At 40.7% G+C, this 27,155-nt stretch overlaps 1 protein-coding gene across 2 annotated transcripts in view; it reads right to left on the reverse strand.

The window, feature by feature from the left end:
• The window catches only part of MICU1 (mitochondrial calcium uptake 1), a 331,092-nt gene that overhangs the window by 255,036 nt on the left and 48,901 nt on the right, over positions 1–27,155 (reverse strand). For both annotated transcript variants that reach the window (XM_089670730.1, XM_089670729.1), the window contains exon 3: positions 4,342–4,522. In XM_089670730.1, the coding sequence (XP_089526856.1) occupies positions 4,342–4,522 (181 nt within the window). The remainder of the gene's footprint in view (positions 1–4,341; positions 4,523–27,155) is intronic.

Below are 27,155 nucleotides of genomic sequence, written 5' to 3' on the forward strand. Positions count from 1 at the left end.
TCATGCAATTTTGTTTTACTTACTGTGCTTTCCAAAACAAAGTATTCTTTTGTCAGTTAAGTTCTACTATAAACCAAAGAAAATAGATATTTCCCTTTGTTGCAGAAATCAGATGTACATCACCCGCTGTTACTTAGTAGTCTGATATGTTCTGCTATATCTGACAATGTGTTCTCATCTTGCAGTTTATGGTTATGTTCAGGAACATCTAAATGTGATAAAAAGAAAGTGCCAAGCAAGATCTCTTTATCACAACTATTTCTTGCTAAAAAGAAGATGCTATTACTAAGCCTATAAATTGGATTTAGACTCACTGTACTGCAATGCAGGTGATCATAACATTCGCTGTACGTTTAATAAAGGTCGTTTGATATGCCCTTTAGTCTATTTCTGCCTAAGCAGTGGGAATCTATCATAAGTGCACTAACTACAAGAAAAGCCCTTGGAGAAGATGTCTAATTCTCAGGGAAGAAATACAGCTACACAAAATATAAAGTGGCTTCTTATATTTCCCACTCCCTAGTCCACTGACAGAAGAGTGAGTGCAATCAAACAAATCAGTCACACAGGGTAAAATAATAAACTCTGCACATTTTTTTTAAGTATTTTACATGTTTTTACAAAGTGCAAAAGTGGATCAAAATTTTTAAAAAAGTACTCTAAAAGTAAAGATTTGCTATCGTAACAGGAGAATTTAAAAATGTTAATTGTGCCTTTGAAAAAGTACCTTTTACCTTGAATTTCTATTATAAAATGGCAGGACACTTCCTGACATGTGCCTAAGCTTTGCTGTTCTGTAGCCCAATAGCTGTATATCTGCAAAGTAAAATCATGCAATGTACTACTTACTGCCTCTCACTGCCAGTCTCCAAAAATTTGGAAGGAGATTTGGTAATGTCACTGCTGTGCTGTCCATTGTCCTCCCTGCTAGATTAGAAGCTGTGCCTACAGCGCAAGGATTTCACTTCTTTTGCGGCATTTTTTCGGTGGATCTATGCCCTCTACAACTCTATTGCTGCTTATTTAAGTTAATATGACTCATCAGTCATCAGATCACCATTGATCAAGGAAGCAGCTCTGAAATTAGGAATCAAGGCCCTGCTCCTCTACCAAGACAGTCACCGCCACAAAGAAACAAATGTGAAAAAAGGAATTGTAAGTCAGAAAAAGGGAAAAGATCCGCTTACAAGCAAAACTGCAACCAGTCATTTCTCCATTTGCATAATTAGGGCATAGCTTTCACAGTACAGGTCCTCTTTATATAATACTGAATGCAAGTAGGAGAAAGCTATTAATTTATAAAATAATAAAAAATATATTGTAGTCTGCAGTTAGGCTGATTTTTAGGTGCCATGCAATTACATGTTGAAGGAGCTGAATACATTTTTCTCTGTGTTTTTCATCACAGGTAGGTTTTCATTAAGAAAATCTACAACCTTCATAGGTCTGTGTGTATGTGTTTGTGTGTGTGAGAGAGAGAGCAATGGTCAGTGATCAGCAACTTAAAACCAATAAATGATATGAGGATGAATGAGCTGCTGACACAACAAAATGTGGATCTCTACTGAGATAATTTACTGTATATTGTAAAGTCAATTTCAGCTTCAATATTTAATATAAAAAGCACACACATGAATGATCAGATATTTGGCATCTGAGCAGGTACCTACCAGCCTTAAATGATGCGAAGGCCAGCTCACTGACCATTTACCAGCAGAGAAGGTCTTTATGAAAGTGATGGAAACTATATGGCTCTTTAGGGACAAAGAAATGTATATAATAAATAGGACCCTTTTGGGACAGCAATCTATTGTTTAGATAATAGGCCTATTTTCCAAATAATAGGGAAGAAAAAAAAAAAAGAAGACATGCCTACTCAAAAAGTTAAGCTTGCATCTTTGTTAGGCTGTGAGGGATATTTAGCTGCCATCATTATATACTCAAATGTATGAGCCATCGTGGTTAATTAGATGTTTAATCATCAGTATATGTCTGTACCGATTGGAAATTGTTTGTATATATTTTCTTGCTTCAGTTTCAGCTTCCGTTCCAGTGTTGATTTATATCATCAAGCAATTTCATTGCACTGTTCTGCTTATAAATAGATTGCTCCTATTACTAATGATGCAGTACACTGCACAAAGTGGGAGACACCAGTATGTTTTATGATGCTATGCATATTACATAAACACAATGAAATCAATACACCAAAGCATGTACTTGGTGTTGCAAATACAATGCATAAAATATAATGCAATAAAGTAAAGACGTGAAATTGCTTTGAAGAAAATAAATATAACATTTCCGCAGCTGGTACTTTTCTGATAATGTAATTTCAGCCAGCGATGTATCCAAAATATTCTTTTCAGTTTTCATTACCTGGGTTACAATTTAAAAGGAAACTGACTGCGTTAAACAAGAAGACATGCATTTTAAACCAGCAGATTTAAAATTCCAGGTTATGAAAGAGCTGTGAGCCAGAGGATACAGGTACATTTAAAGTGGTTCTAAAGACTAAGTGGTTTTTACCTTAATGCATTCTATATGCCTTAAGGTTAAAAAAAATGCCCCACTACCTGATTTCCATACAATGGCAGTGCTAGAGGATCCATGGTCCCGGCCACAAACAGAGGTAAATTGTTGCTGAACCTGGAGGTCAGGATGTCCACATCTGGAGTCCCCCATTTCTGACACAGGAGATTAAAGATGATGGGATGAAAAGAGCATTCCCCATGTTCCCCTAATGCAGGCTGTGACGACTGAGGAAATCCACCTTCCAACTCTCCACTCCTGGAATGTGAACAGCAGAGACTGCTGTACAGTGCTTTTCCACCCAGGAGACTTACTTCATTCAAGGCCTTTGGAGGGGTTTTCAGGGTCTGGGAGCCATAGGAATTGACCACAGCCCTGGACCTGTATAGCACGCTGAGGCTAACTAAAAGTGTGAAGGTGAGCTCCCAAGAAGGATCCAGTGCTCAAAGCAAAGTTACAAGCCCTCCCCATCATGTAGAGTCCATGTAGATTGTAAGCTCCAAGGAGCAGGGTCCTCGAACCCCTCGTGTATTGTATTGTTACTGTATTGTCTCATGTACTGTCCCCCACTATAATGTACAGCGCTGATCAAACTTTTTGGCGCTATATAAATACTGTATAATAATAATGTATGGTTCCCAAAGTATTACCAAGGTTTACCTGATCCAAATGCATTGCTTCTATTGTTATAGTAGAAGGCACTAAAGAGTTGATTGAAGAATTTTAAGTAAATTAGAACTAGTTAAATACATAAACTTCTCCATAAAGGAGTTTTTGCTAGTGTCCTGATCTACAGGACACTAGCAAAAACTGGAGTCTCACAAAGTTTGGTAAGAATATAGGGGTACACCCATGAGGGGGGCACGTCCAAAAGCTTTTCCAGTTTCCAATCCCCTGAAGGTAGCAGCCTATAGCACAGAGTCTAAGAATCTCCAGCCCGTGTCCTGTACTGTATGATTAGGATATTACTTTTTTGAAAGACAGTGATAGATAAAGCAGGCAACATATACTGCATTTATCTTCAAGAATGTACTGTTCAAAAATAGCTGTATATGGAAATGTTATTTTACAACTAGCTAGTGGTTGTTAGGCTTTGGGCTCCTGATGTTAATGAGAATTCACTGAAAGGTGGATTTGACCCAAAGTTGTTCTCCTATAGACTTGTACAGGAATGAAAAATCCATCTGACAAAAACAGAAGGCCCTTACATAGTTTGTATTGCTTTTTTTGACTTTCATACAAATGGGTTTAAATTATATTTATGGACCACATAATTTAAATGTCTTTAAGTTATTGGCACACGATTACAAATAGAGTGTCAGTTTTGTTGTATTTTAATTTTTAATGGTCATTGTTTCAGATCCTGTCCAAAAAATGTAAATGGGAATGAGTACCTTATAATAAGAAGGGTGTATGTTCCTAGCTAAGGAATACGTCCTGCTGTGATGAGGAGTTGCTTCTGGGAGCTACCAAGGGTAGCACCAGGCAAGACAGGAGGCGGATTAGCCATCTGACATAATGCAGTGCGTCTCTGGTCTAAACTAAAGCATTCTCTCTGTTGGCTCTGATTTACCTCAGGACAACAGTACGTACACAGAAGTCAGGATCTGCAGGCCAGTGTGGGAATGCACGCTCTAAAAATAAATCTCTTCAAATAAGGTATACAGCACACTCACCTTTTTTCCTATACAAGACAGTGACATCTATATGATTTACACTAAATGTACAGTTATCCTTTATATTACAGTAGAATTGAAGTTGGCTTTTTTTAGAATTATGCCAAGAAAGTTTTTGTATAAAAAGCTATACCTTACGATCCCTAAATCCTGTACGTTGCTTCTTTTTCTTGCCCTCCTCTGGTTGTTGTTCTTCGTCACTTGACTCCACAGCCTGGTCCTGAACATTTTCCCGGTCTTCATCCTCCTTTCCTTTGGCACTGGATTCATCTTTCAAGTTGTGCTTCACTGAAGAATGTGCTTCTGCATTAGCTCTATATTAAAGTCAAGGGAGAGTGTTAATTTAATCCTCACGCACAACTATACCGAATATGTATCCTAGCATTGACATCCTTCTCACTCATCACTCCAGTGAACATTTAAGTACATAAAGTGAATTTCTAAATAACACCCTTTTTACTGACATATAGCTACAATAATAAAGCAGCACTCCAGTAAAGTTAATTAACTGCCACCTGGTCAAGGTCAATGGTCCTATGTACCCATCCTCAAGATTCATGAAGAAAAACATACAGAAGAAAACTAGAATTTTAGCATTACCCCTTCATTAACCTATAATGAAATGTCCTGAGTTTGTGATTTGTCAGTATACAATACAATATGGATTAACCAGGAACTCAACATCTTCAGAATTCCTTTCCTGTCAAGAACACACTGTTAAAACCACCATAAAAACAGTTAAATGCTTTGGTATACAAAAACAAACAAGGGTGCACTCCCATCGTGCATTAACGTGGTACACCACGTATTTATTGAAAAATTATAGATAAATACTCACAAACCAAAAGAGATATAAACAGAACAGGTGATCCGTAAGGACAGTCCACTGGATTCAAACACCTTGTAAGGGATAGGCTAACGCGTTTCGGGAGACGAACCCCCTTCCTCAGAGCTAAAATGTAGACCTGCTAGTCCAACTTAAGTAGGCCAATAAATGGTGTAAAGAAATGGACACACCTCCCTTCCCACACACTCAACAGGCCGCCCAATCAAGGAACAGCCAATTAAAAAAGACGAGAGGAAAAAAAAAATTATATTGAAAATAGATGTATCAATGACAAAAATAAAGATGAATAATGATAATGGTATCATAATGAAATGAATAGATAGATGTACTGTGCTCACCTGTAATGCCAGGGTGAATAGAGATGAATGCTGCATATAATGGGACTGATGCCAGGATATGTGCTGTACAATGTCAGAGCACAGCAGTGCTGACAGCTGATGTAAAGTGAATGCCTGATGGAAATGACACCAGCGTGGCTGCTGTACTGCTCCCCATGCTGTGTCAAATGAGAACGTGACCGAAGGGAGAAAGGGAATGTCGATGCGCAAGCTGGCATCCCGTCAGCGCATGCGCACCGCGCCGGGTGCGAACTGCGCATGTGCTCGGGAGCTGTGCCGCCCTACACACTCGGAGGAAGTGTGTCAGAGAAAGGGCGGAAGGGGAAGCACGGCTGCTGATGAAAACCATGAACAGCAGTCATAGCCAACACACAGAAGTGAGACAATGTAATAGACAGGGGAACCTGACATACAGAGGAAACCCTCTGAATGGAGGTCTTATAGCCGTCCCCACACCTGACACCCGCCAGCAACAGTGCCTGTACCACAGGGCAAAAAGAAAATGTGACAATAAGTGGAAAAGACAAATAAAAACTAAAATAAATATAATAATGGAAAATGATACATGATAAATGAAGTGATAACCCCCATCATCTAGATTTCCCGATCTCTGAAGGGCTGCACCTCTACATTTGGCATTCAGAATCTCCTTAGTCTGCATGAAGATTTGAGCGCTGGTTTCGTTTTGTTCTTGGATGCAAATGTTTTGGTATAGTGAACGACAGCTACACAAAGCATGTAATACATTTTTCCATGTTTACTGTATTATAGATTGCTCCTTCATATCTAGTGGGGAAAAAGTTCCACAGAAGTGTAACACCATGCAGACAGGTGGGTGGGCACAAGAACTATAGTACAGGGATCAGTTTACAGAAGCACAGGGAAAATATTAGTGGCATTGTGAGTAACCTTTATTTCTTCTTGAGAGCAGTTTTAGTCATAGCTTTTTGACTAAAATGCCATTTTTGTTTTGGTTTAGTCATCCGAATTGTTTTAGTTTTAATCGTATTTTAGTAGACTAAAATCTCCAGTACATTTTAGTTAACTAAAATCGAATAAGTTTAGTTAAATTGTAATGCATTATTTAAGCATAACTATTTCTCTAGAATTGCCAAACTCACTATATACTCATGGAGTAACAATCTAATAACATGTTATTATTTATGGTATTAAGGTTTGAAGTTGAACATGCACTACATACACAGATTTAAACATTTAGATATACAGCATCTTTATAAAAAAACAAAGTTTCATAAACAAACAAAAATATTGTTTTTTAACAAGGGCAAATTTAAAATATTTAAAAAAAAAAACTAAATTGTAAACTCTATTGACTGAAATGCCATTGCACATATTATCTGAATATATTATAAACCTTAAATATTAAGCAAAAAATATAACAAAAGCCTTTTTCTTATTTTTTTTCTCTTTCAGCAGCTTAGTAGATACCCTTTACTTATTCTTATGTGGTATACTTATTACTTATTTTTATGTGGTAGTGCAGTGTTAACTTTGAAGTAACATTTCAATTTTAGTTTCAGTCATAGACTTTTGTCTAAAATGCCATTTTAGTCATCTGAATTGTTTTAGTCAACGAAAAATTTTTAGTCAACAAAATTAACACCGCTTGCAAGTAGCATACGAGGCTGTTTAGAGCCCCAGAAAATACCACTTCTGCCTAACAACATTCATGTGCCTGGGGCTAAATAATATAAATACAATAATGTTTTGAAGCCTCTGTGTGCCCAATACATTGAAATATGAGATTTTTATATTAACAATATCTCAAGTTCACATCTGTGTCCTTCCTAGCCTACATTTTGTAAGCAGAAACACTTCTTTCCTCAATACTCAAATCAAACAAATGGATTGGTGTGTTTACTTTTCACCAGCTTAGATTTATTTTCCCTAAATCCAGTCACACATGTGTAACCTGCCTAGATTGATTGATAGCTATACATTACAAATCATTTTTATATCCAAATGATGTCACCTTTCAAAACACTGCAAGAAAAATCACAGACTGTTTATATAAAAATGTATTTTCCTGACAAATACCCTTTTTCAGCTCAGTTTTACCTCTTAACACCAAATTGCAGCCTGTATGCCATCTGACTGGCACATAGTCCCCATGGCCTGACAGAAATCTACAGTTTTGATCCACTTTATCTTTAATTTTGGTGTTATATGCAACTTCAGTTAGGTTAGGTTGTGACAACATGGTTAGGTTGTGGCAGTACAGATCAAACCATTTTATATAACCCAAGAGTGTAACCTATGAGATGGATTTTACAATTAAAAGGCCAAAGCTAATCAACACCATAAAACCAAGGTTTAGTAAGTCAGCAAAAAAAAAAAACCTAACTGAACTAAGATATAATTCACCAGTCCACCAGGTTTCATTCTCCTAAATTAACAGGGTGGCTACAATTTCCTCCCTGACATGTACTGTGCTTTGATCAGTTTAGCTTAAAAATACTATATTTCCAAATTGGAGCTTTACTAAAAGATGCACTGAACACTGCACTGTGTTGCTGGCTTTTTGGCATTTTCAATGACTACTACAGGACTGCCAGTTTTTGTGGATTCCAGTACATTATTAGAGATGAAAAGCAAATAAAACAAAAACATTTAAAGTAAACTTTCAAATGTCTGCAAAAAACTTGGGAACTCTGTAGATTTTTAACCACTTCACACCCCGGCCAATTCTGACATTTCTCTCATAAATGTAAAAATCATAATTTGTTTCCTAGAAAATTACTTAGAACTCTCAAACATTATGTTTTTATTACAAAGGCCCTAGAGAATAGAATGGTGGGTGTTGAGATTTTTAATGTTACAGAGTATTTGTGCAGCAGTATTTCAAAATGCAATTTTCTTTGAGAAAAAATATACTTTAATGAATTTTAGTGAACAGAAACAATATAATACACATTGTTTTGGAAAAATATAAAAAGATGATGTCACAAAGTAAATAGATACTTAACATGTCACGCTTTAATATTGCATATGCCTGTGGAACAGCACAAAACTGTGGTACCTAAAAATCTCCATAGACGACACTTTAAAAGCCTTCACAGATTACTAGTTTAGAGTTATACAGGAGGACTGGTGCTAGAATTATTGGCCTCAGTCTTGTGTGGATGTTAGTGGCAACACCTCACATGTGGTGTGATCACAATTTACATATGTGTGCAGCAACTACATGCACATTGGCAGAGTGCTTTAAAATGTGTTTTTTTATTATTTATTTTATTTAAAAATGTATCTATTTAACACTGTACTTTTATTTTTTTTATATCAACTTTATTGCTATCACAGGGGACAAACAACAACCCTTGTGATAGCATGGGTTATGACCCGATCAGATGGTGTACAAGCTGTCGCATTGTCACCGGGCTCCCCAATAGGATGCAAGAACACGTTAAAGGTGGCAGGGGGGCGGGGTTACCCCTTCCGCCATCTGTATAAGTTACAGAGTGAATGTATAGCCACTGGAATCACTTCTACATTAAAGAGAATCGCCAGCTGAAAATTGTGATACCAGGATGATGCCTGCAGCTGTGGTATAACCACTGAAACTCTAGGATGTCATATAAGGTCTTATGGGTGCAAAGTAGTTAATAAATAGCTCTCAAATGTGATTTTATCTTCATCTAAATAATACTTTATCATCACATTTATTGAAGAAATTAGGGATGCAATGGTACCCCTTTTTGATCAGCGAGTATAAGTGCCTTTGCTTTCGGTCAAGTACTTGCTAATGCAGAGTACCTCAAAATATACTTTGCTCTGCGATTTGCACCTTTACAAAATGTATGATTCAAATTGCCCTGCAAAGAGCATGTGATTTGAACAGGAATGCGATTCCTGTACAAATCACAAAGTTTTCCCACTGGTCCTGCATGAACCCAGGCTTGTCATAGCCTGAGTTCACACAGAAGCGGTGCGAGAAACCTCCCTACACCAGTCCCATGTTGAGTGGAGTGTGGGAGAGAAGGGTGTGTGGGGATGTATACCTTGGTAAGCAGATGGAGGCAGATGCTCCAGATTCTCAGCTGCAAGAGAGGGGAAAAAGCTGCAAGGATTTCAAATCCCTGCTGCTTTCTCTCCTCTCCTTGCAGGGATGACAGTTCCATCACATGAAAGGTGCTGACCAATCAGAAGCTGTCTAGCCCGTACTATCATCCCTGCAAGGAGAGGAGAGAAAGCTGCTTTACAGGTCGGGGCATTTAAAATCCCCATGGCTTTCTCTTCTCTCCTACAGCTGAGAACCTGGAACATCTGCCACCAAGATATACATCCCCTCACGTCCCTCTCACCCACTCTCCGCTCAGCATGGGATCAGTGCAGGGAGGTTTCCTACACTGCTCCTGTGTGAACTCAGGCTATGACAAGCCTGAGTTGAGATAGAAGCAGTGGGGAAACTGCATGCGATTTGGACAGAAGTCGCATTCCTGTTCAAATCGCATGCTAATCTTTGTGGTGCAATTAGCATTTCGTTTTGACGCAAATTACACCACAAAGTATCAGGAGCATTTTCACAAGTGAAAATACTCGGTATCGGTGCATCCCTACAAGAAATGACTGAAACAATAAAAGTAATTAAAAATTAAGTTTGTAGACTTTTTCTAATGACTAGTGGAAACTAATTTATATATAAAAATGGAACTAACCTTAGACCATGCCACACTGGCAATTCGATCACAGGCAACACCTTATAAACTAAAACAGCTAGTGATGAAAAGCTTCCACTGAACACACGATGACAAATAAAAACAAGTTAATGAGAGATTTTAAACACATGATTATATCAAGTGATTCCAGGAGTTTCACATAAGTCACATTGAGGGCAATCACAGAAATTCTTTATAAATGGGAAAACCCAATAATTCCTAAGTTGTAGCATAAACAAGTGAATTAATGCTTCATTTTGGCCTACATTTTATTTTGTTAAGAACCTTTTGTAACAAAGCTTCAACATTTCCCTTAGGAAAACCTTCTTTAAAATACTTCAGAAAGAGACCTTGCACAAGCATAGCCTTTAAAAATGTGGCTACTTTTGTTGTCATAAAGCCTAACTCCAGGCACAAGAGAAAAGAGAAAAAAAGAATACCCTTGCAGTGAGCAACCCCCATACACATTACAAGGGTTAAATGCTTGTTTTTGCCCAGGGGTAGAGGTATAAAGTGTAATGCTTACCGTATATACTCGGGTATAAGCCGAGTTTTTCAGCACATTTTTTGTGCTGAAAAACGGCCCCCTCGGCCTATACTCGAGGCAACGTCTGCAGATGATATGCCGTCCCTGTCATCTGGACACACCCCCGGGATCAATCCTCGCCGCTCCCTCCCTCTCCCATGGTACACACTTACCGGTCAGATGTCTTCCTTCTCCGGCCGCTCTCCTCCTCTTCACTCGCTCGATCTTCGCAGTGCCACTCGGCTCCTCCTCTCCAAGCTCCACCTCCTCGCACGTGATTGGGCGCCTGTGTGCCTCTCCTGAGCTACAGTTCCGGCGGCCAATCACCGGCGAGGAGGTGGAGCTTGGAGAGGAGGAGCCGAGCGGCACTGCGAAGATCGAGCGAGTGAAGAGGAGGAGAGCGGCCGGAGAAGGAAGACATCTGACCGGTAAGTGTGTACCATGGGAGAGGGAGCGAGCGAGCGAGCCCAGGCTGGAGCAGGGGTCACCAACGATGGGGCACTATTCCTCCCCCCACTGACACCAACGATGGGGCACTATTCCTCCCCCCACTGACACCAACGATGGGGCAGTATTCCTCCCCCCACTGACACCAACGATGGGGCACTATTCCTCCCACACTGACACAAATGATGGGGCACTATTCCTCCCCCCACTGACACCAACGATGGGGCAGTATTCCTCCCCCCCACTATCACCAACGATGGGGCACTATTCCTCCCACACTGACACCAATGATGGGGCACTATTCCTCCCCCCACTGACACCAACGATGGGTCACTATTCCTCCCCCCACTGACACCAACGATGGGGCACTATTCCTCCCCCCTCGGCTTATACTCGAGTCAATAGTTTTTCCCAGTTTTTTGTGGTAAAATTAGGTACTTCGGCTTATATTCGGGTCGGCTTATACTCGAGTATATACGGTACCTTATGCTTCTGCAGGTTCCCTTACCTTCACGACAGGTCCCCCGAAGCCTCCTCTTTAAAGGTGTTCTCGGCAGCAGTCGCACGCCAATAGTCTGGCATTCTATGTGACGATGCTGAGGGACTGTTCACAGCTCAAAGTTGAGGAGAGAAAAGGAAACACTGGAGCACGCCAGGAGAGGGGTAAGGTAAGTGATACAATTTTCTCTACTTCCTAGACCAGTGTTTCTCAACATTTTTTCAGTCAAAGCACCCTTTAAAATTATGGACAATCTTGAGGCACCCCATTCTAAAATGGGGTGCTTTAAGACTGTACATAATTTTAAAAGGACACCCCATTCTACAATGTGAACAACAATTCCAATAGTTAAGTGTTCTTGCATGGCAAGACCACTTACTGTTATCTCACATATATATTCTTATTATTATAACCAAATTTACCACCCTAACTCCTCCCACAGTTTTTACACTACATAGACAGTAATATACGGAAACGTGCGGATTGTTCCCGATTGGTGTGCTACTACTTTGTGGAACGTTTCGCCGAATGGTTCACAAAATATCAGCGTTTTTGTGGTGAAATTGGTCACATAGGAATGAATAGTGGAATGTTCAAAACTAAAGTGGGAGCTGACAAAAGCTAGAGTGTGAGCTGAAAAATCAGGACATGATTTCTAAACTGCCATCACTCCCTCATTTTCAAGCCCACCTACACAAATCTTATATCAAAATGTTCAGCTATCCCTGCTGCCACTAAAAATGTAGACTACTGGTGGAGGCAAGAACACTTCACACAATTTCCCCAGAAATTGTAGCTTTTCTAGTTTTATTTAACGCAGCAATATCCACACATGTAGGACACCCAAGATTAGAGATGATGTATTCTTCCAAAGCAAATACACTTTTGCACATTGGTACTGAGTAGAATTCAAAGATTTCTCTTCTCCCTTTTTATCCATCACTGAGCTAATGTGACCCCAGCATTGATAGAGAGGGGCAGGGAAGGGTCAAACTAGGATGCTGAGAAGGCAAGTGACATCCTCCTTATCAACTGGTTGACAGGACGCAGGCGGCTAGAAGGTCGAAATGGTGCACAATGGAAACCTGAGGCTTTGTGTAACTAAAGGCAGACTTGTTCTACCCACTGGCTTGTATACAAGTTTTGGGCAATTTTTACAGATTATGCCAAGGCATCCCTGAAGAGACCTCAAGGCACCCCAAGGTGCCTGGGTACCCTGGTTGAGGAAGGCTGTCCTAGACTACAATGGCTTTTTTTATCCTGGAATTGGGCTTTAAAATACTGAAACTATAAATAACCATAAGATAATAATGGCACTGCACAATAAACCACACTACAGTATATTTCCTACACTAGGAAACAACCCTGACCTTTTGTATAATTTCTAAAATATTCTGCTTGCCGCACAACTGAGCTCTGAAGCAGCATCATTTCTCCATTAAGCTGCCTATGAAGCATGGAGAATGCGAAATAAAGTATTTCTGTTTATTCCTCCATACAAACAAAATGAGCATTTACCCCTTGCAGTGTAGAAATGAACTCAGCCAGGTAGCAACATCATAGGAAAAGGTGAGTGGACTCTATATAAAGACTGGTGCAATAACTGCATCTTTGCAGAGCAAAGGTGGAATTTTGCATCCTTGTAGATTGGTTCAAAGTGCTAAAATGTGATGCAAATGAAAAAAACTATATTGTGGCACCTTTATGAAAGTGTAGATTTGTTCTACTGAACTAACAGATTAAATTAGGTGATAAAAATTATTGACAAAAATAGAAGAAAAATAACAATAAAATCGGCAAATACTATTTACCAAATCAATTTCACTTGATTATTTTCACCTTTGACCAAAACGGCTAAAATGAATGGGGAAATATCCCAGATTACATTTATAAATAAATCTATCAGAATCAATATTTACCTAAAACACAACAAAAAATAGATTGTAATCTTTTAGAAAAAGAACAAGGATGCTGGCAGCACAAATTAGTACATGAGGTTTCACAATGACATGTCTGCAGGAAACAGAAATACAAAATGCAGACAGTTCTACCAGCATATCTGTATTTACTATAGATAACTATCTGGCCATATCACCAGAGGGCCTTTATCATTTTAGCTCTTTAAGTTTTTAAGTTTTTAAGAGTTTTGTGTTATTTTTAACCACCTCCAGTTCAGGTAAATTCTGACATCCCTCTCCTACATGTAAAACACAATTTTGTGTCAGAAAACTACTTAGAACCCACAAAAATTGTATAAATAAAATAAATATATATATATATATATAAATATATATATATATTAAGCAGAGGCCCTAGAGAATAAAATGGTGGGTGTTGCATATTTGTATTCGTACAGCAGCTTTTCAAACTTCGGTACCTAAAAATCTCTGTAGGTGACACTTTAAAAGCCTGTACAGGTTGCCAGTTTTGAGATTCACAGGAGGTCTTTTAAGAGAATTATTGCTCTTGCTCTGATGTTTGCAGCGATACCCCACGTGGTGCAATTGTTGTTTACATATAGTATGGGACCAACGCGTGCACACGTTTGTATTTGCATGTGAGGGAGGAGGGGGAATACTTTTTTTTTTTAATAATGAAATCAATTTTTTCTTTTACACTAACTTTTATTTTCTTTTATCACTTTTGTTGCTATCAGAAGGGATAAACAACATCCCTTGTGATAGTGTAGGTGTGACAGGTCATCTGTTTTGGAGAGATCTGGGGTTTATTAGACCCCAGACCTCTCCTCTGCCCTCCAAAGCATCAGATCAAACCAAGATCAGTTTAATGGCTTGTTTACATGAGACCGAAACCACCAGTGATTAAATCCTCATCACTTTCAGTTTCTGACATCACACAGAGGGAGGAACAGCATTTATTTCTCTCTCTCTGTCTCAGTGTCAAGGTCCTACCTTTTCTCTGAGGTTATGTTACTCCATGTGCTGGCGTCCATCTTGGATTCTGCTGTGCATGACGGGAATCCTTTTATGCCTTCAGGTCTCTGTGGTCCATCCCCCAGAGGGGTGTGGCTGATGACATATAAGCCTGTGGCCCGCACATGCTCTTTGCACTTGTGTCTTGTGTCTTTGTGTTGCTATTACTCTGTTCTGACTCTCGTGACTCTCCTGGTATCTGATTCGGCTTGTGACTTGACTATTCTTTGTATTCTCCTTTGATCTGACCCTCTGTTGCTGAACCCGGCTCGTGACCTGTGATTCTTGTCTGCTGTCCTGTACTGTTTTGTCCTGTTGTTGTTGACCCGGCTTGTCTGACTACTCTTTTGTCTCTTCCACCAGCTACATGCCATTGGCGGCGGCCATTACCGCAATCTGAGGTGTCTCGGGGGCCGCGACCTGGTTCCTGGCTGCGTCAAGTCCATCCCCACCATCAGGGGCCCTGGTGAAGGGCAGCCTGGGACTTAGACTCCGCGCCCTGAGGGACTTCGGTCTGTGGGTGGTGGTTGTCGTCAGCCAGTGCGTTACATTGTTAGGCCTGCCTGTCCGTTCCTCGGCCTCTGCCCTGACACTCAGGAACCAGATGCCGCCAGTGGCATCCTTGCTGGCTCCCCAATAGCTTAGGAGAGCCCGGTAAAGGTGGTTGCAGTGGTGGGGGGGACCTCCTTCCGCCGCCTGTAAAGTTAATCTCTTTAGCCGCTCTGATTACTATTACTTTCTTCAGCATCGCCGGCTCTGAAAAATTACCTAGGTCATCACTGAAGCAATGACTGAGACATTAGCCTTCCCATCCAAGGATGTATGGGTGGGATGCAAGAGTGGGAATGATTAAGAAATTCTGTCATGTTTTTATTGCTATGTCCTCTTTGGGGAGACTTACCCTAACCTAGACAGATAAGACAGAGAGACACAGCAATAAAAACCTGATAGATGTTCTAACCTTTTGGTAGTCTCTAAAATAAATGTGGTTTTGACACAGTCTCTGTCCCTAACAATTCCTGTACTTGTCACACCTTATTATGGGGATAGAAGTGAAGGTAAATCTCACCAATGAGGAAATAGAAAGCAGTAATAGTGACAGATCCTCCAAATAAAACTAGTGCTGACCTGTAAAAAAAATGAAAGTGTCTCAGCAAGATTTACCAAACTAGTAAATTCTAATATCAAAACTCTCCTATGTAACTTACTACAAAGGTATTCAGATCTTAACCAAAGTCAGACATATATTGAGCCTAACGCAAAACCCAGCTTTAAATAGCTACTATAGTCTGATTGTTTTTTAAACTAAACTAATATTTGGCATTGTTCAAACAGAATAGTTTACATTACGTTCATGTTGGGCTTCTGTGTTGTGATGCTCTGAATAGGCATTAGCATTAGTGTTAAATTACACTGTAGTTGCTAATATAGGGATTCCAACCAAAGATGCAAAACAATTACAGTTAAATCTGGAAGAAAAAATACACTGGAACCAATTGTACAAGCACAAAGCCACAAAAGGTAAATTATGGCAATATAAACACCACCTGCCTAAAAAGCAATTAAAAAAAAAACTGATGGTGGCAAACCGCTTTTCACTTTGTATATTTCTTGGTACATGTTGTCTTATTGGGGGCCTTGGTGCTTTGCTTACTAAAATATCTTTTTTTTATTTCTCTGGCAGACTTCCATCAGGATCTTTATATCTATCACAGTTCAGTTGAGTATCAGATGCGCAGGCCCCCACTGAGCTAAATGGTTCCCACTGCGTTGTCCTGTAGTGATGTGGCCCTAGCAGATGAGAATATACTTTGTCAAATACTAAGATTCTGCACTTCAAGACCGCAAATCAGACAGGTAAATGTCTGCCTAAAATCATTCCTCATTAGGGACGGAGTTAATAAGAAAACAGAGAGCTTCTGGATAGTAGAAAGATCTATCCTTCTTTGCAGAGAAGCAGGCAAATTGAAGGCCATGAAGCAGGGAGGAGACAGAGTGCAAAGCTCCACTTTGTAGACCCTGGAAATAATACTCTAGACCCAAACATCTGAGATTTTTTGGGAACAGGAGGCCAAAAAAGATTGACAGCGTTTGACAAAGAGATGCCCATTCATTAGGAAGAGGGCTGGGAGCCAGAGTTAGTTGGCTTTGTGAGCAATATCTTCTGACAAAAGTGCGTTCCAGGTTTAAAACTAGAGCTTGAAGTCTGAGAAGGATGAAAGGAACTTTTCTAGCCTCCTGAGTTGAATGCCTACCTGCAGAAACATGAGCCTTTGTTTTCTGGGAGAGTACTTTTTTTCCAGTAACTTCTTTAATGTTTGCATGTTCTCCTTGTGCCTGCGTGGGTTTCCTCCGGGTAATCCGGTTTCCTCCCACACTCCAAAGACATGCTGGTAGGTTAATTGGCTCCTGTCTAAATTGTCCCTAGTATGCGTATGTATGAATGTGAGTTAGGGACCTTAGATTGTACACCCCTTGGGGGTTAGGGACTGATGTGAATGTACAATATATATGTAAAGCGCTGCGTAAATTGACGGCGCTATATAAGTACCTGAAATAAATAAATAAATATTATACTGGTCTCGAGGAGCTTCTTAAACAGGAGTTTCACCAATCAGCATTTGAGTCAAAGGATCATATGAATGGCAAGTAAGCTAATCCTGGAGATCTGGGGAAGCATATTTACCAAGCAGTTCATGCAGTAGCATAAGGCCAAAAGTAAAAGCTCTGTTAAAATGGAGCTATGGTCTTAGGCTATGCACGTACAGTACCCCAGACAGCCAACGTCTGGCAGACGGCCATGGAGGCAACCAAAATTTTCATGGAGGAGTCTGCCAAAGAAAACAAGGCCATAAAGGGGGGCTTTTAAACTCTGGACCACTGGGCTTTGAACACAGGATTACCCTCTAAATGGACAGTTATTCTTGTTATGGCAAGAAATGGATGGATCAATCACAGGGAATCTCAATTTCTGAAAGAAACCATCCTCAAAAGGCCCACTTAGGAGAGGCAAAGAGTTTCTCAGGGTGAAGCAAGTCACCATACAAGGCAGGCTGAAAAAGCAAGTGGACTGATGTCTTTAGCAGGTTTGGACAATTTTAGGGAACTCACGGTGGAGACCTCAAGGTGCGCAGATTCAGGCTGTCCTAATGAGGGTACTGCATCAGAAAGAGCAGCAAATGCCATCCTCAAGTTTACGATTTCAGCAGAAGGTGTCTCATCCTAATCCAATGCCTCAGAAATAGAGGTGTGATCTTCCTCATCTACCTTCTCCTCAGGAAGCGCATGAGATGAAAAAAAAAAAAGACGGAACTTAAAGGGAGAGACGGAAGGGGCTAATGTGTGACCCCTGTGATCTACGAGCTCTAAAAGGACCAAGATCCTGTATAAAATCAGACATGATGGCAGAAAACTCCACGCTAGATAGGTAGGATAAAAGATGTATGGTGGAGTTCCCAGGGGTAGGCAGGAAATCAGGAATTGTACTGGGGACAGTTATTAGAATAGTGGTTACTAGGGCAATTTGGATAAAGACAATCGCCCCGCCCCCAATCAGGCTTCGGTGTCTCCAAAGGTGTATTTAAAATGTTTGCTGCTGCTGACGCAGAGGGATGAAGCCCTCTGTGCCAGGCTCTGTAGGCTGCTAGCCAATTTTAACTTTCAGAAGCAAAAGTCTTCCACTCTGGCACAGGATGATAGTGATCAGCTCCATTCTGGCTTTGCCCTCCACACTAGGAATACCCCCGGAAGGGGCCTTCAGGGACAGAGCTCCTTCATAAGCAGACCACAGAACTGCATCTGTACAGCACCCTGTGAATAACTCAACATGATGCACCACGTGCCAAGGTGAGTGTCCACGTAAGATTCAGTACCTGAAACAACTTTACAGGCTGGCTCCACATGCTCTTCCAGGTGGGGTTCTGGGACGATCCTCTAAGGCTCAGCCGAGGAGTCAACTAATCCAGAAAGCTACTGACGGAGAACCCATTGCCTGTAGTGCAGCTTGGAACTTGATAAAAAGAATCTTAAGAAAAAAAACCTCAACATAAAAGTAGTGATCTTCTCTCAGTCCATCACTTAAGAACAATAGCAAAAAAAAATAAAAAATAACAAGCTTTCTGGGAGTGAGAGGGGATATATACAGGATGCCCCTGCTGCTTTTTTGCCAGTGTACAATCACCTGCATGTAACTGCATATAACCCTTGGTTCAGGCCAAAATCATATGTCCTGTACTGTATTAAGGAAGGCTTTCTTTTAGTTTACATAATCAGGCTTGTGCATCACACAGTAAATGGATTTTGGACTTAAGACTTATTAAGACTATCATACAGGGGCCTTTAGATGTAAATTATGAGAGTCTGTCTTCCTAAGGGCTCGTTGGGCAAGCGGTGAACTGCATTTTGTGGATGCAGCTCACTGCTCTGTAGCTAAATAGATTTCAGTGAAGTTTATAGCCTATTCAATATTACCATTCTGTACAGATGGAAGCTGTCATTAAAACATAGCACAAGAATGGATATTGGGTGCCTTCCCCCTGCATTTTCTGACCACACGTATATGTGCCTGTGTTCACTCTCACTGTCCCTAAATGACAGCTTAATTTGTCTACAGAATGTTATGGATCCTTTCCTTAAAGACAGATTCTCTTTCTCAGGAGCACTGCTGTTACAGGTCATTTGCTAAAAGACTGCACATTTCATCGGTCAGGGTTCCTTCACAGATAATAAGGAAAAAAAAAAAAGTGCCTGGGCTCCTTAGGATTAATATAGCACAGAGAGGCCTTTACAGCATCGTTCATCTAACAGAGGCTATTGCATTCTAGTCCGCTGTCTGTACCACTTATCCATCAGAACAACACTGGGGTTGAGATGACCATAACAGAGCCAAAATTTGTTCACTCTAGTTAATCTGTGGGTATCAATATGGCATTAACCAAAATGAATGTTAAAATCATTACACACTGAAAAGCTAGTACAAAGAGTGTACTACAGTTGTGACCAAAATTATTCAACCCCCAATGCTGTAAAGGGGTTTAGGGACTATAGTGTACATTTGGAATTGTATTCAGAATCAAATCCTACAAGGACGTTGTAACTACCCAAATGCAACTAAAATGACATCAATTGTTTATGTAATACAGTAGTAAATGGTTCTTATGTGGTTTCTTCATTGCCACAATTATTCAACCCCTTAAAGACTACCACTCTGAAGAACAGAGGTTCATACAGGTGCTTTCCATCAGGTATTGAAAACACCTGTGGATGTCACCGAGCAGCAATCAAGCATAATAAGCACCAATTAGGCAGCTTTAAAATGACTGTGATACTCAGCTCCTTCTAGACATTTACTGGTGTGGTTACAAACATGGTGAAGGCAAGAGAATGGTCCAGGAAGACAAGAGAAGAGGTGATTTCTCTTCACAGGAAGGGCAATGGCTATAAGAAGATTGCAAAGATGTTAAACATACCAAGAGACACCTTAGGAAGCATCATTCGCAAATTCAAGGCAAAGGGCACTGTTGAAACGCTACCTGGTCGTGGCAGAAAGAAGATGCTGACTTCGACTGCTGTGCGCTACCTGAAGCGTAGAGTGGAGAGAAGTCCCCGTGTGACTGCTGAGGAACTGAGAAAAGATTTGTCAGATGTGGGTACAGAAGTTTCAGCCCAGACAATAAGACGCACACTGCGTAATGAAGGCCTCCGTGCCAGAACTCCCAGGCGTACCCCCTTGCTGTCTCCAAAGAATAAGAAGAGTCGACTGCAGTATGCCAAAAGCCATGTGGACAAACCACAAAAGTTGTGGGATAGTGTTCTGTGGACTGATGAAACAAAATTAGAACTGTTTGGGCCCATGGATCAACGCTATGTTTGGAGGAGGAAGAACAAGGCCTATGATGAAAAGAACACCTTGCCTACTGTGAAGCATGGTGGAGGGTCAATCATGCTTTGGGGCTGTTTTGCTTCTGCAGGTACAGGGAAGCTTCAGCGTGTGCAAGGTACCATGAATTCTCTTCAGTACCAGGAGATATTGGATGGAAACGTGATGCAGTCCGTCACACACCTGAGGCTTGGGAGACGTTGGACCTTTCAACAGGACAATGATCCCAAGCATACCTCCAAGTCCACTAGAGCATGGTTGCAGAGGAAAGGCTGGAACATTTTGGAGTGGCCATCGCAGTCACCAGACTTAAATCCGATTGAGAACCTCTGGTGGGACTTAAAGAAAGCAGTTGCAGTGCGCAAGCCTAAGAATGTGACTGAACTGGAGGCCTTTGCCCATGAAGAATGGGCGAAGATACCCGTAGATCGCTGCAAGACACTTGTGTCAAGCTATGCTTCACGTTTAAAAGCTGTTATAACTGTAAAAGGATGCTGTACTAAGTACTAAGATTGAATGTCACTTGGGGGTTGAATAAAACTGATAATGCTGTGAGCACAGAAAAGACATTTGTGGTTATTTCATTATAACTGTTATGTTATATTTGTCTGACCTACAAGTGCCTCTTTAATGTAAATGTAAGCAAGATGACTGAATGATCAAAAGCAATGTCAAACTGGCCAAAACACTCAATTTCAGTGGGGGTTGAATAATTTTGGTCACAACTGTATTATACAATATAGATTAAATAGTTAAAAAAAATCTACTGACAGCTCACTGACCAGATGTTCAGTCAGCTATTGTTATGGTCTAGCAAAAGGCAGGACCTAATTTTATCATCCAATTTCGAGACAGTCAGTGTAAAGGGCTTAAGGCAAAAGGATAGCCAATTTTCATGTAGTCATATTCAAGATACTGTATGAACACATACATAAAAAAAAAAAACACAACAAATTATTCTTCAATAACTCACAATGTGCAAAAGGCACTCAAACAAACTAAACATTCATTTAAAGACCAATGCCAGCTCTGAGCCCCTGCTGAATTCCCTATTCCCTCTAAGGCTTTATGCAAGAATAGGATGTATTGGATGACAGTGTTTTATTTGTGCTATTACAGTTGTTAGTGCCATTAGAGTTAACCTCACCATACTTCCAAACAAAAGATCCTTTTTGTTACCCTTGATATTAATGTATAATCTCAAATGTGATACTACAGATGCATAGTATATATAAATCAGCTGCCCCCAACTGGACTGTTAGCTTTTGGAGTAGATCTTAGCACTGGAATTATTACTTTTATATATAGATTTTAAGGAGTCATTTAATGGTAAAGCAAAGCAAATTAGCAAATTGGATCATGCTTTGTGTTTTTTGCCTTCCTCTGGGACAGCTGTGGGTAAAGGATTGTGTATATGAAGGTTTTCTATTTGTTTGTGGGGTTTTTTTCTACTGGTTGAACTAGATGGACCAGTGTCTTTTTTCTGCCTAACTATGTAACTTTGTCTGTGATTCCATTGGGGAGATTTTTTTCCTTTGCAATACCCATACATGAAATTGGTGTGCTGTTGCCACTGGGATAGGAAGACGGGCAACAATGAAAGCGTTGCCATTAGCGCCAACTCCTCCTAATGCTGACAGGAGTTGTAACCCTAGCCCCTCTATCCAAATTAAAATTAACTGAGCCTCCAATTGGGTTTAAAGTGGTAATTTTAACTATTAGATTACGGTTTACATGAGATTTAGGGTTTAAATTAATGAGTTAGGATTAAGAGTCAGGTTAAAGCGGTATCAAACCGAAAACCAAAAATGTAATATATTGCAGCTTACCAATCCATTAGATGCTGGCTGCATTAGTGTCCTTTTTTAGTCTTTTTTTTCCCCTCTGTTTTCACCTAGTGATCTGACCAGTGACACACCTCCTGTATTAGTGCCTCCACTCTGGATGAAAGAGCACAGGGGCACATTTGGCCAGCAGAATAGTTAACTTGGGGGGAGAGGAGTGTTTTTCTTTTTTTTTTTTGAACGAAAAACAAATGACCTAATTCTTTCCTGCTGAGCTATTCTATTCTGACAGCAGGGAGACTTCCCCACTATCAAAATACAGTGATCAGTGGTACTAGCTATAACCGGCACTGATCAACTGGGAAAAAGTGAACAGGGTGGTTGTACAGAAGTCAAATCAGTAGATCGACTTCTGTACAACCAAAATGTCCATACATGATCATAATCTGACCGGTCCCTGCTGAAACGGCAGAATTTCAATCCATGTATGGTCATCTTAACACTTTATAAGCAGTTACAACAAACTGTTTTGTGATAAAGTTTTACCATAAATAAATAAAAGCTGATCACTTTAAGTACCCCTGTAAGTAATAAATGGTTTGTCGCAACATTGTAACTGCTACATCTGTGGAACAGCTTTAAAAACAACAGAATTACTGGCTATATCATCAGGTGAAAATGTAGGAAAGAAAGCCTAAAAAAGAAAACTTTCTTTCCTACCTTGCCAGTTGGTACAGGCTCAATACCTGCACATAACATGGCAGTTGCCATTTTTAATTGAATTAACATGCTTTTAGGTATATACAAAAGAAATGTAGTAACATTGAATATTGGTTAAAGGATTTCATATACAGTGTGGGTCAGCAACCTGCCGGGTGACTGTAGATCGTGGTCTGGGTTTGCTGACCAACCATCCCAGAGCATCGAAGAGTGCAAAGCAGAGAGACTACTTGTAAAGCTGGAGCTGTAGTAGGGAGCAAGGCCCACATAAGCCAACACCTCCTCTGCAGTGCTGGCTCTTGTCCCATGCAGTGTGATACCAACTGAACTCCACCTCTTATCTTGGCTAGTGGTCTCCAGAGTGGTGCCAGCAGCAGGAAAGAAGAGATCTTCAGGTCAGTGTGAAGCAACACACTGGGCATTATGGTACAGAGCTGCTTTCACACTGATGCACTGTGATTTACCCACACTGCGGGTGCACTGTTCCTGTGGGTTTGCTGCACATAGCCATAAACTTCTATTATATTCTGTGGGTTTGGTGTATTTTCTGAAAGAGCACCAAAACTTCTGAATAAAGAAGTTTTGGCGTGCTTTCAGATCGTGCACCACACCTGCAGGACATAAAAGAAGTTTATTGCTAAGCACAGCAAACCCAGGAAAGTCACAGATGCACTGCGCTGCACTCGCAATATGGGTAAAGTGCAGCACATCAGTGTGAAAGGAGCCTTATAGAGGGCTCAAAACGGTAAGGCTTCATTTACATTTGCAGTTTGGGGGTGGTAAAACTCCATAGTTCATTTGTGTTTTTAACACCACCCCCTCCCCAACCATACCCTCCTTTAACTGCAGTGGCCACTGGTGTACACATCACAGCAAGAGTTATACGCCCTGTCAAAGTTGGTGGGTGTAGCACCTGCCAAGCATTACCCATTCAAGTGAATGAGGCCGCTCTGCAAGTGCCCTGTAACCTTGCGCAGTAGAGCAACCAAGGGGTTAAAGCAGGCAGTGCTGTGTTGCTTTCTCACCATCTGCTTTAACCCCTTGGACCCGCAGAAGCATGCAGCTAAGGGGCGCTTGCAGAGTGGCCCCACTTACTTGAATAGGTCATGACTGGCAGGCAGTAGCACCCACCAAAAGCAACAGGGAATTTAATTCCTGCTGTGGTATGTGTACACCCTTGGCTGCTGCCTCATCAGCTAAAGGGGGTAGGGATTTTGGGTGGTAAACCGTGATTAAACTGCAAAGTTTTACCACCACCCCCTCCCCCCCAAAAAAAATTTTATTTGTTAACGAGCCCTAAGGGTGATGCTGCAGAATAAAATTAAGGGCTTGTTCGCTGCTCCTCTGAAAAGTGATTCAAGTGTGTTTGACAGGTGGAGAGGAGACGATATGTTGCCTCCTCACCATCAGATTTAAACTCACGTTTGCTGTGCAATGCACGTGATTGCGACACTTTAGTATGGTAATTAAATGTTTAAACCAGGTGCTAGGGGGCAACACTGGTTGACACTGTGCCCGGTGATCTGACATCTCCCATGTTTTTCAGGTAGATTTCCACCTCTTTAAGGTTGGCTACACCTGATATACAGCATGTATAGATATATTATCATTTGTATGTTATACATCCAAACTTTTGGACAATATCCTCCTAATGAAATGATAGTTGTTAATAAAATGTGTTGAGGAAAATCCAAGGTCTATGGATTAAGTGATTTACTGTAAAATGCTGAAAACCATGTTTTTTTTTTTCAATATGAAGTTCAGATTAAATAATGTCACCTGTAATTACCCTGTAAATCTTGTATTGGTCAGGAATGTTGATATGAGAGCTAGTTTTCACTCTAAAGCAGAAGGAATGTATGGTCCTATATGTTGTAAATAAGGTATATGAGATTTTTCTAAATTAGATACATACCTTCTTACTTTGCATTTGATACCTATTCTGTATGTATCATTGTATGATTGAAATTCACTGAATATAGGGATGATAGTACTTGAGTATTGTTAGCTCACGGGGTCCACAATTACTCTTGAGAACCTAGCAAATGAGATTCTTCTGTTGATCAAGTCCCATACACCAACACGGGGGTTGATTTACAGTAAATAGCGTGTTCACGTTTGAAGGAAATGTGGGGAAAATTCACTTTGCAAAAAATACCCAGTCATAGGAAGCGAAAAAAAAATTATTTTTGCTTACACATGATTGGATGATGAAAATCAGCAGAGCTTCACCTCATTGATGAAGCCAAGAGAAAATTCTCCTACAAAATGAAAAAGTATTTGCCTTTAGTAAAACATCTCAAGTTGCCCACTGCTCCTCCCACAGCCCTTCCGGCTGGTATCAACTGTAAGAATCTTCTAAGACAATGGAAAGAATGATATTCCCAACTCCAGAGTTAGATTTCTAAGCCACAAGGCCAAGGATAATGTAATCTTGGATGTCAAGTGAATACGATTGTCTTGAGAAGGAACCAAATTGTCCTATGATGACAGAATGTTGTGTTGTAGGGTTCTGATTCAAAGGAGATTACCATAAAGCCCAGAATTTACAAAAGGGAAGTACAGAGTTGGACAGCTCCTGGACTGCAGAGCCAGAATCTGGGAATGGAGAATCTTGAAGAAGAAAAAAATCTGGGTTTGGGCCATATTTAGGACTAAACCAAGATACTCCAAGAGAAATATTGATTCCAGCACTGATTTTTTTTAAGGTTTAGAACCCAACCATTTTAGGGGCAGGACTGTCCATATCACATTGATATTCAGAGTTTGAGCTTACTGATCCATCAATGAGAGGTCTTCTATGTATCCCACAATGGGAATACCCTTGGATTATAATAAGGCTAGCACATAGCCATGAAACCTTGGGTAGGGCTACAAAATGGAAGCAGACAAACACATAGCAGAATGTTCCTGTTGACAGGAGAGAGACCTGTGTTATTAACACAGAGATCTCTCCCGTCAGTGTTACTCGGCGATCGCCAGGTGCCAGAGGGGAATCTCCGTCCAGGACCCAGTGATTGGCATCTGTAGCCGCCATATATATATATATATATATATATATATATACACACACACACACACACACACACACACACACACACACGTGATTTTGCGCAAGCCCTGCAGTCTTGTAGCAGTACAGCTGTTCTGTGAAGCCCTCAGAAGTTTGTTAGAGAAGATTAGTGAGCAAACGGCATCATGAAGGCCAAGTAACACACTAGACAGGTCAGAGATAAATTTGTAGAGAAGTGTAAAGCAGAGTTAGGTTATAAAAAAATATCCCAAGCTTTGAACATCTCACGGAGCACTGTTCAATCCATCATCCGAAAATGGAAAGAGTATGGCAGAGCTGCAAATCTACCAAAACATGGCTGTCCACCTAAACGGACAGGCCGGGCAAGGAGAGCATTAATCAGAGAAGCAGCCAAGAAGCCCATGGTAACTCTGGAGGAGCTGCAGAGATCCTCAACTCAGGTGGGAGAATCTGTCCACAGGACAACTTATTAGTCGTGCACTCCACAAATCTGGTCTTTATGGAAGAGTGTCAAGAAGAAAGCCAATGTTGAAAGAAAGCCATAAGAAGTCCCATTTACAGTTTGCAAGAAGCCATGTGGAGGACACAGCAAACGTGTTAGAAGGTGCTCTGGTCAGATGAGACCAAATTGAACTTTTCAGCCTAAAAGCAAAATGCTATGTGTGGCAGAAAACTAACACTGCACATCACCCTGAACACACCATCCCTACCGTGAAACATGGTGATGGCAGCATCATTTTGTAGGGATGCTTTTCTTCAGCAGGCATAGGGAAGCTGGTTAGAGTTGATAAGAAGATGCATGGAGCCAAATACAGGGCAATCTTAGAAGAAAACCTGTTAGAGTTGCAAAAGACTTGAGACTGAGGCGGAGGTTCACCTTCCAGCTGGACAACAAACCTAAACATACAGCCAGAGCTACAACGGTGTCAGAAAAGGACTCACCGCTGGTGGTGCTGATGGGCTGCAGTACCAGTTCTTGCCAGCGGGTGCTTTTCAGCAAACAGGATCTCACCTCCTGCAATCAAGCCATCACCTGAGGCTGATTGCAGGAGGTGTATTTAAGCAGTAACCAGGCCTGCAATCAGTGCCTTGGTGTATTGTTCCCTTGAGCCTCTGCTACCTGTTCTGTGTCCTGTCTTCCGCTACGTTGGATTGCTGTACATACATATATTGGGTGAAGGGTTTTGATTGTTTGGGTTTGTTTGCACTGTATGTTGTTATACACTGTGGTAGCTCACATTAAATTATATTTTACATCACACCTG

This window comes from Staurois parvus, unplaced genomic scaffold (assembly GCF_062004578.1).
Source record: "Staurois parvus isolate SC_StPar_1 unplaced genomic scaffold, SC_StPar_1.0 ptg000094l, whole genome shotgun sequence".
In the NCBI taxonomy this organism is placed as follows: Eukaryota; Metazoa; Chordata; class Amphibia; order Anura; family Ranidae; genus Staurois; species Staurois parvus.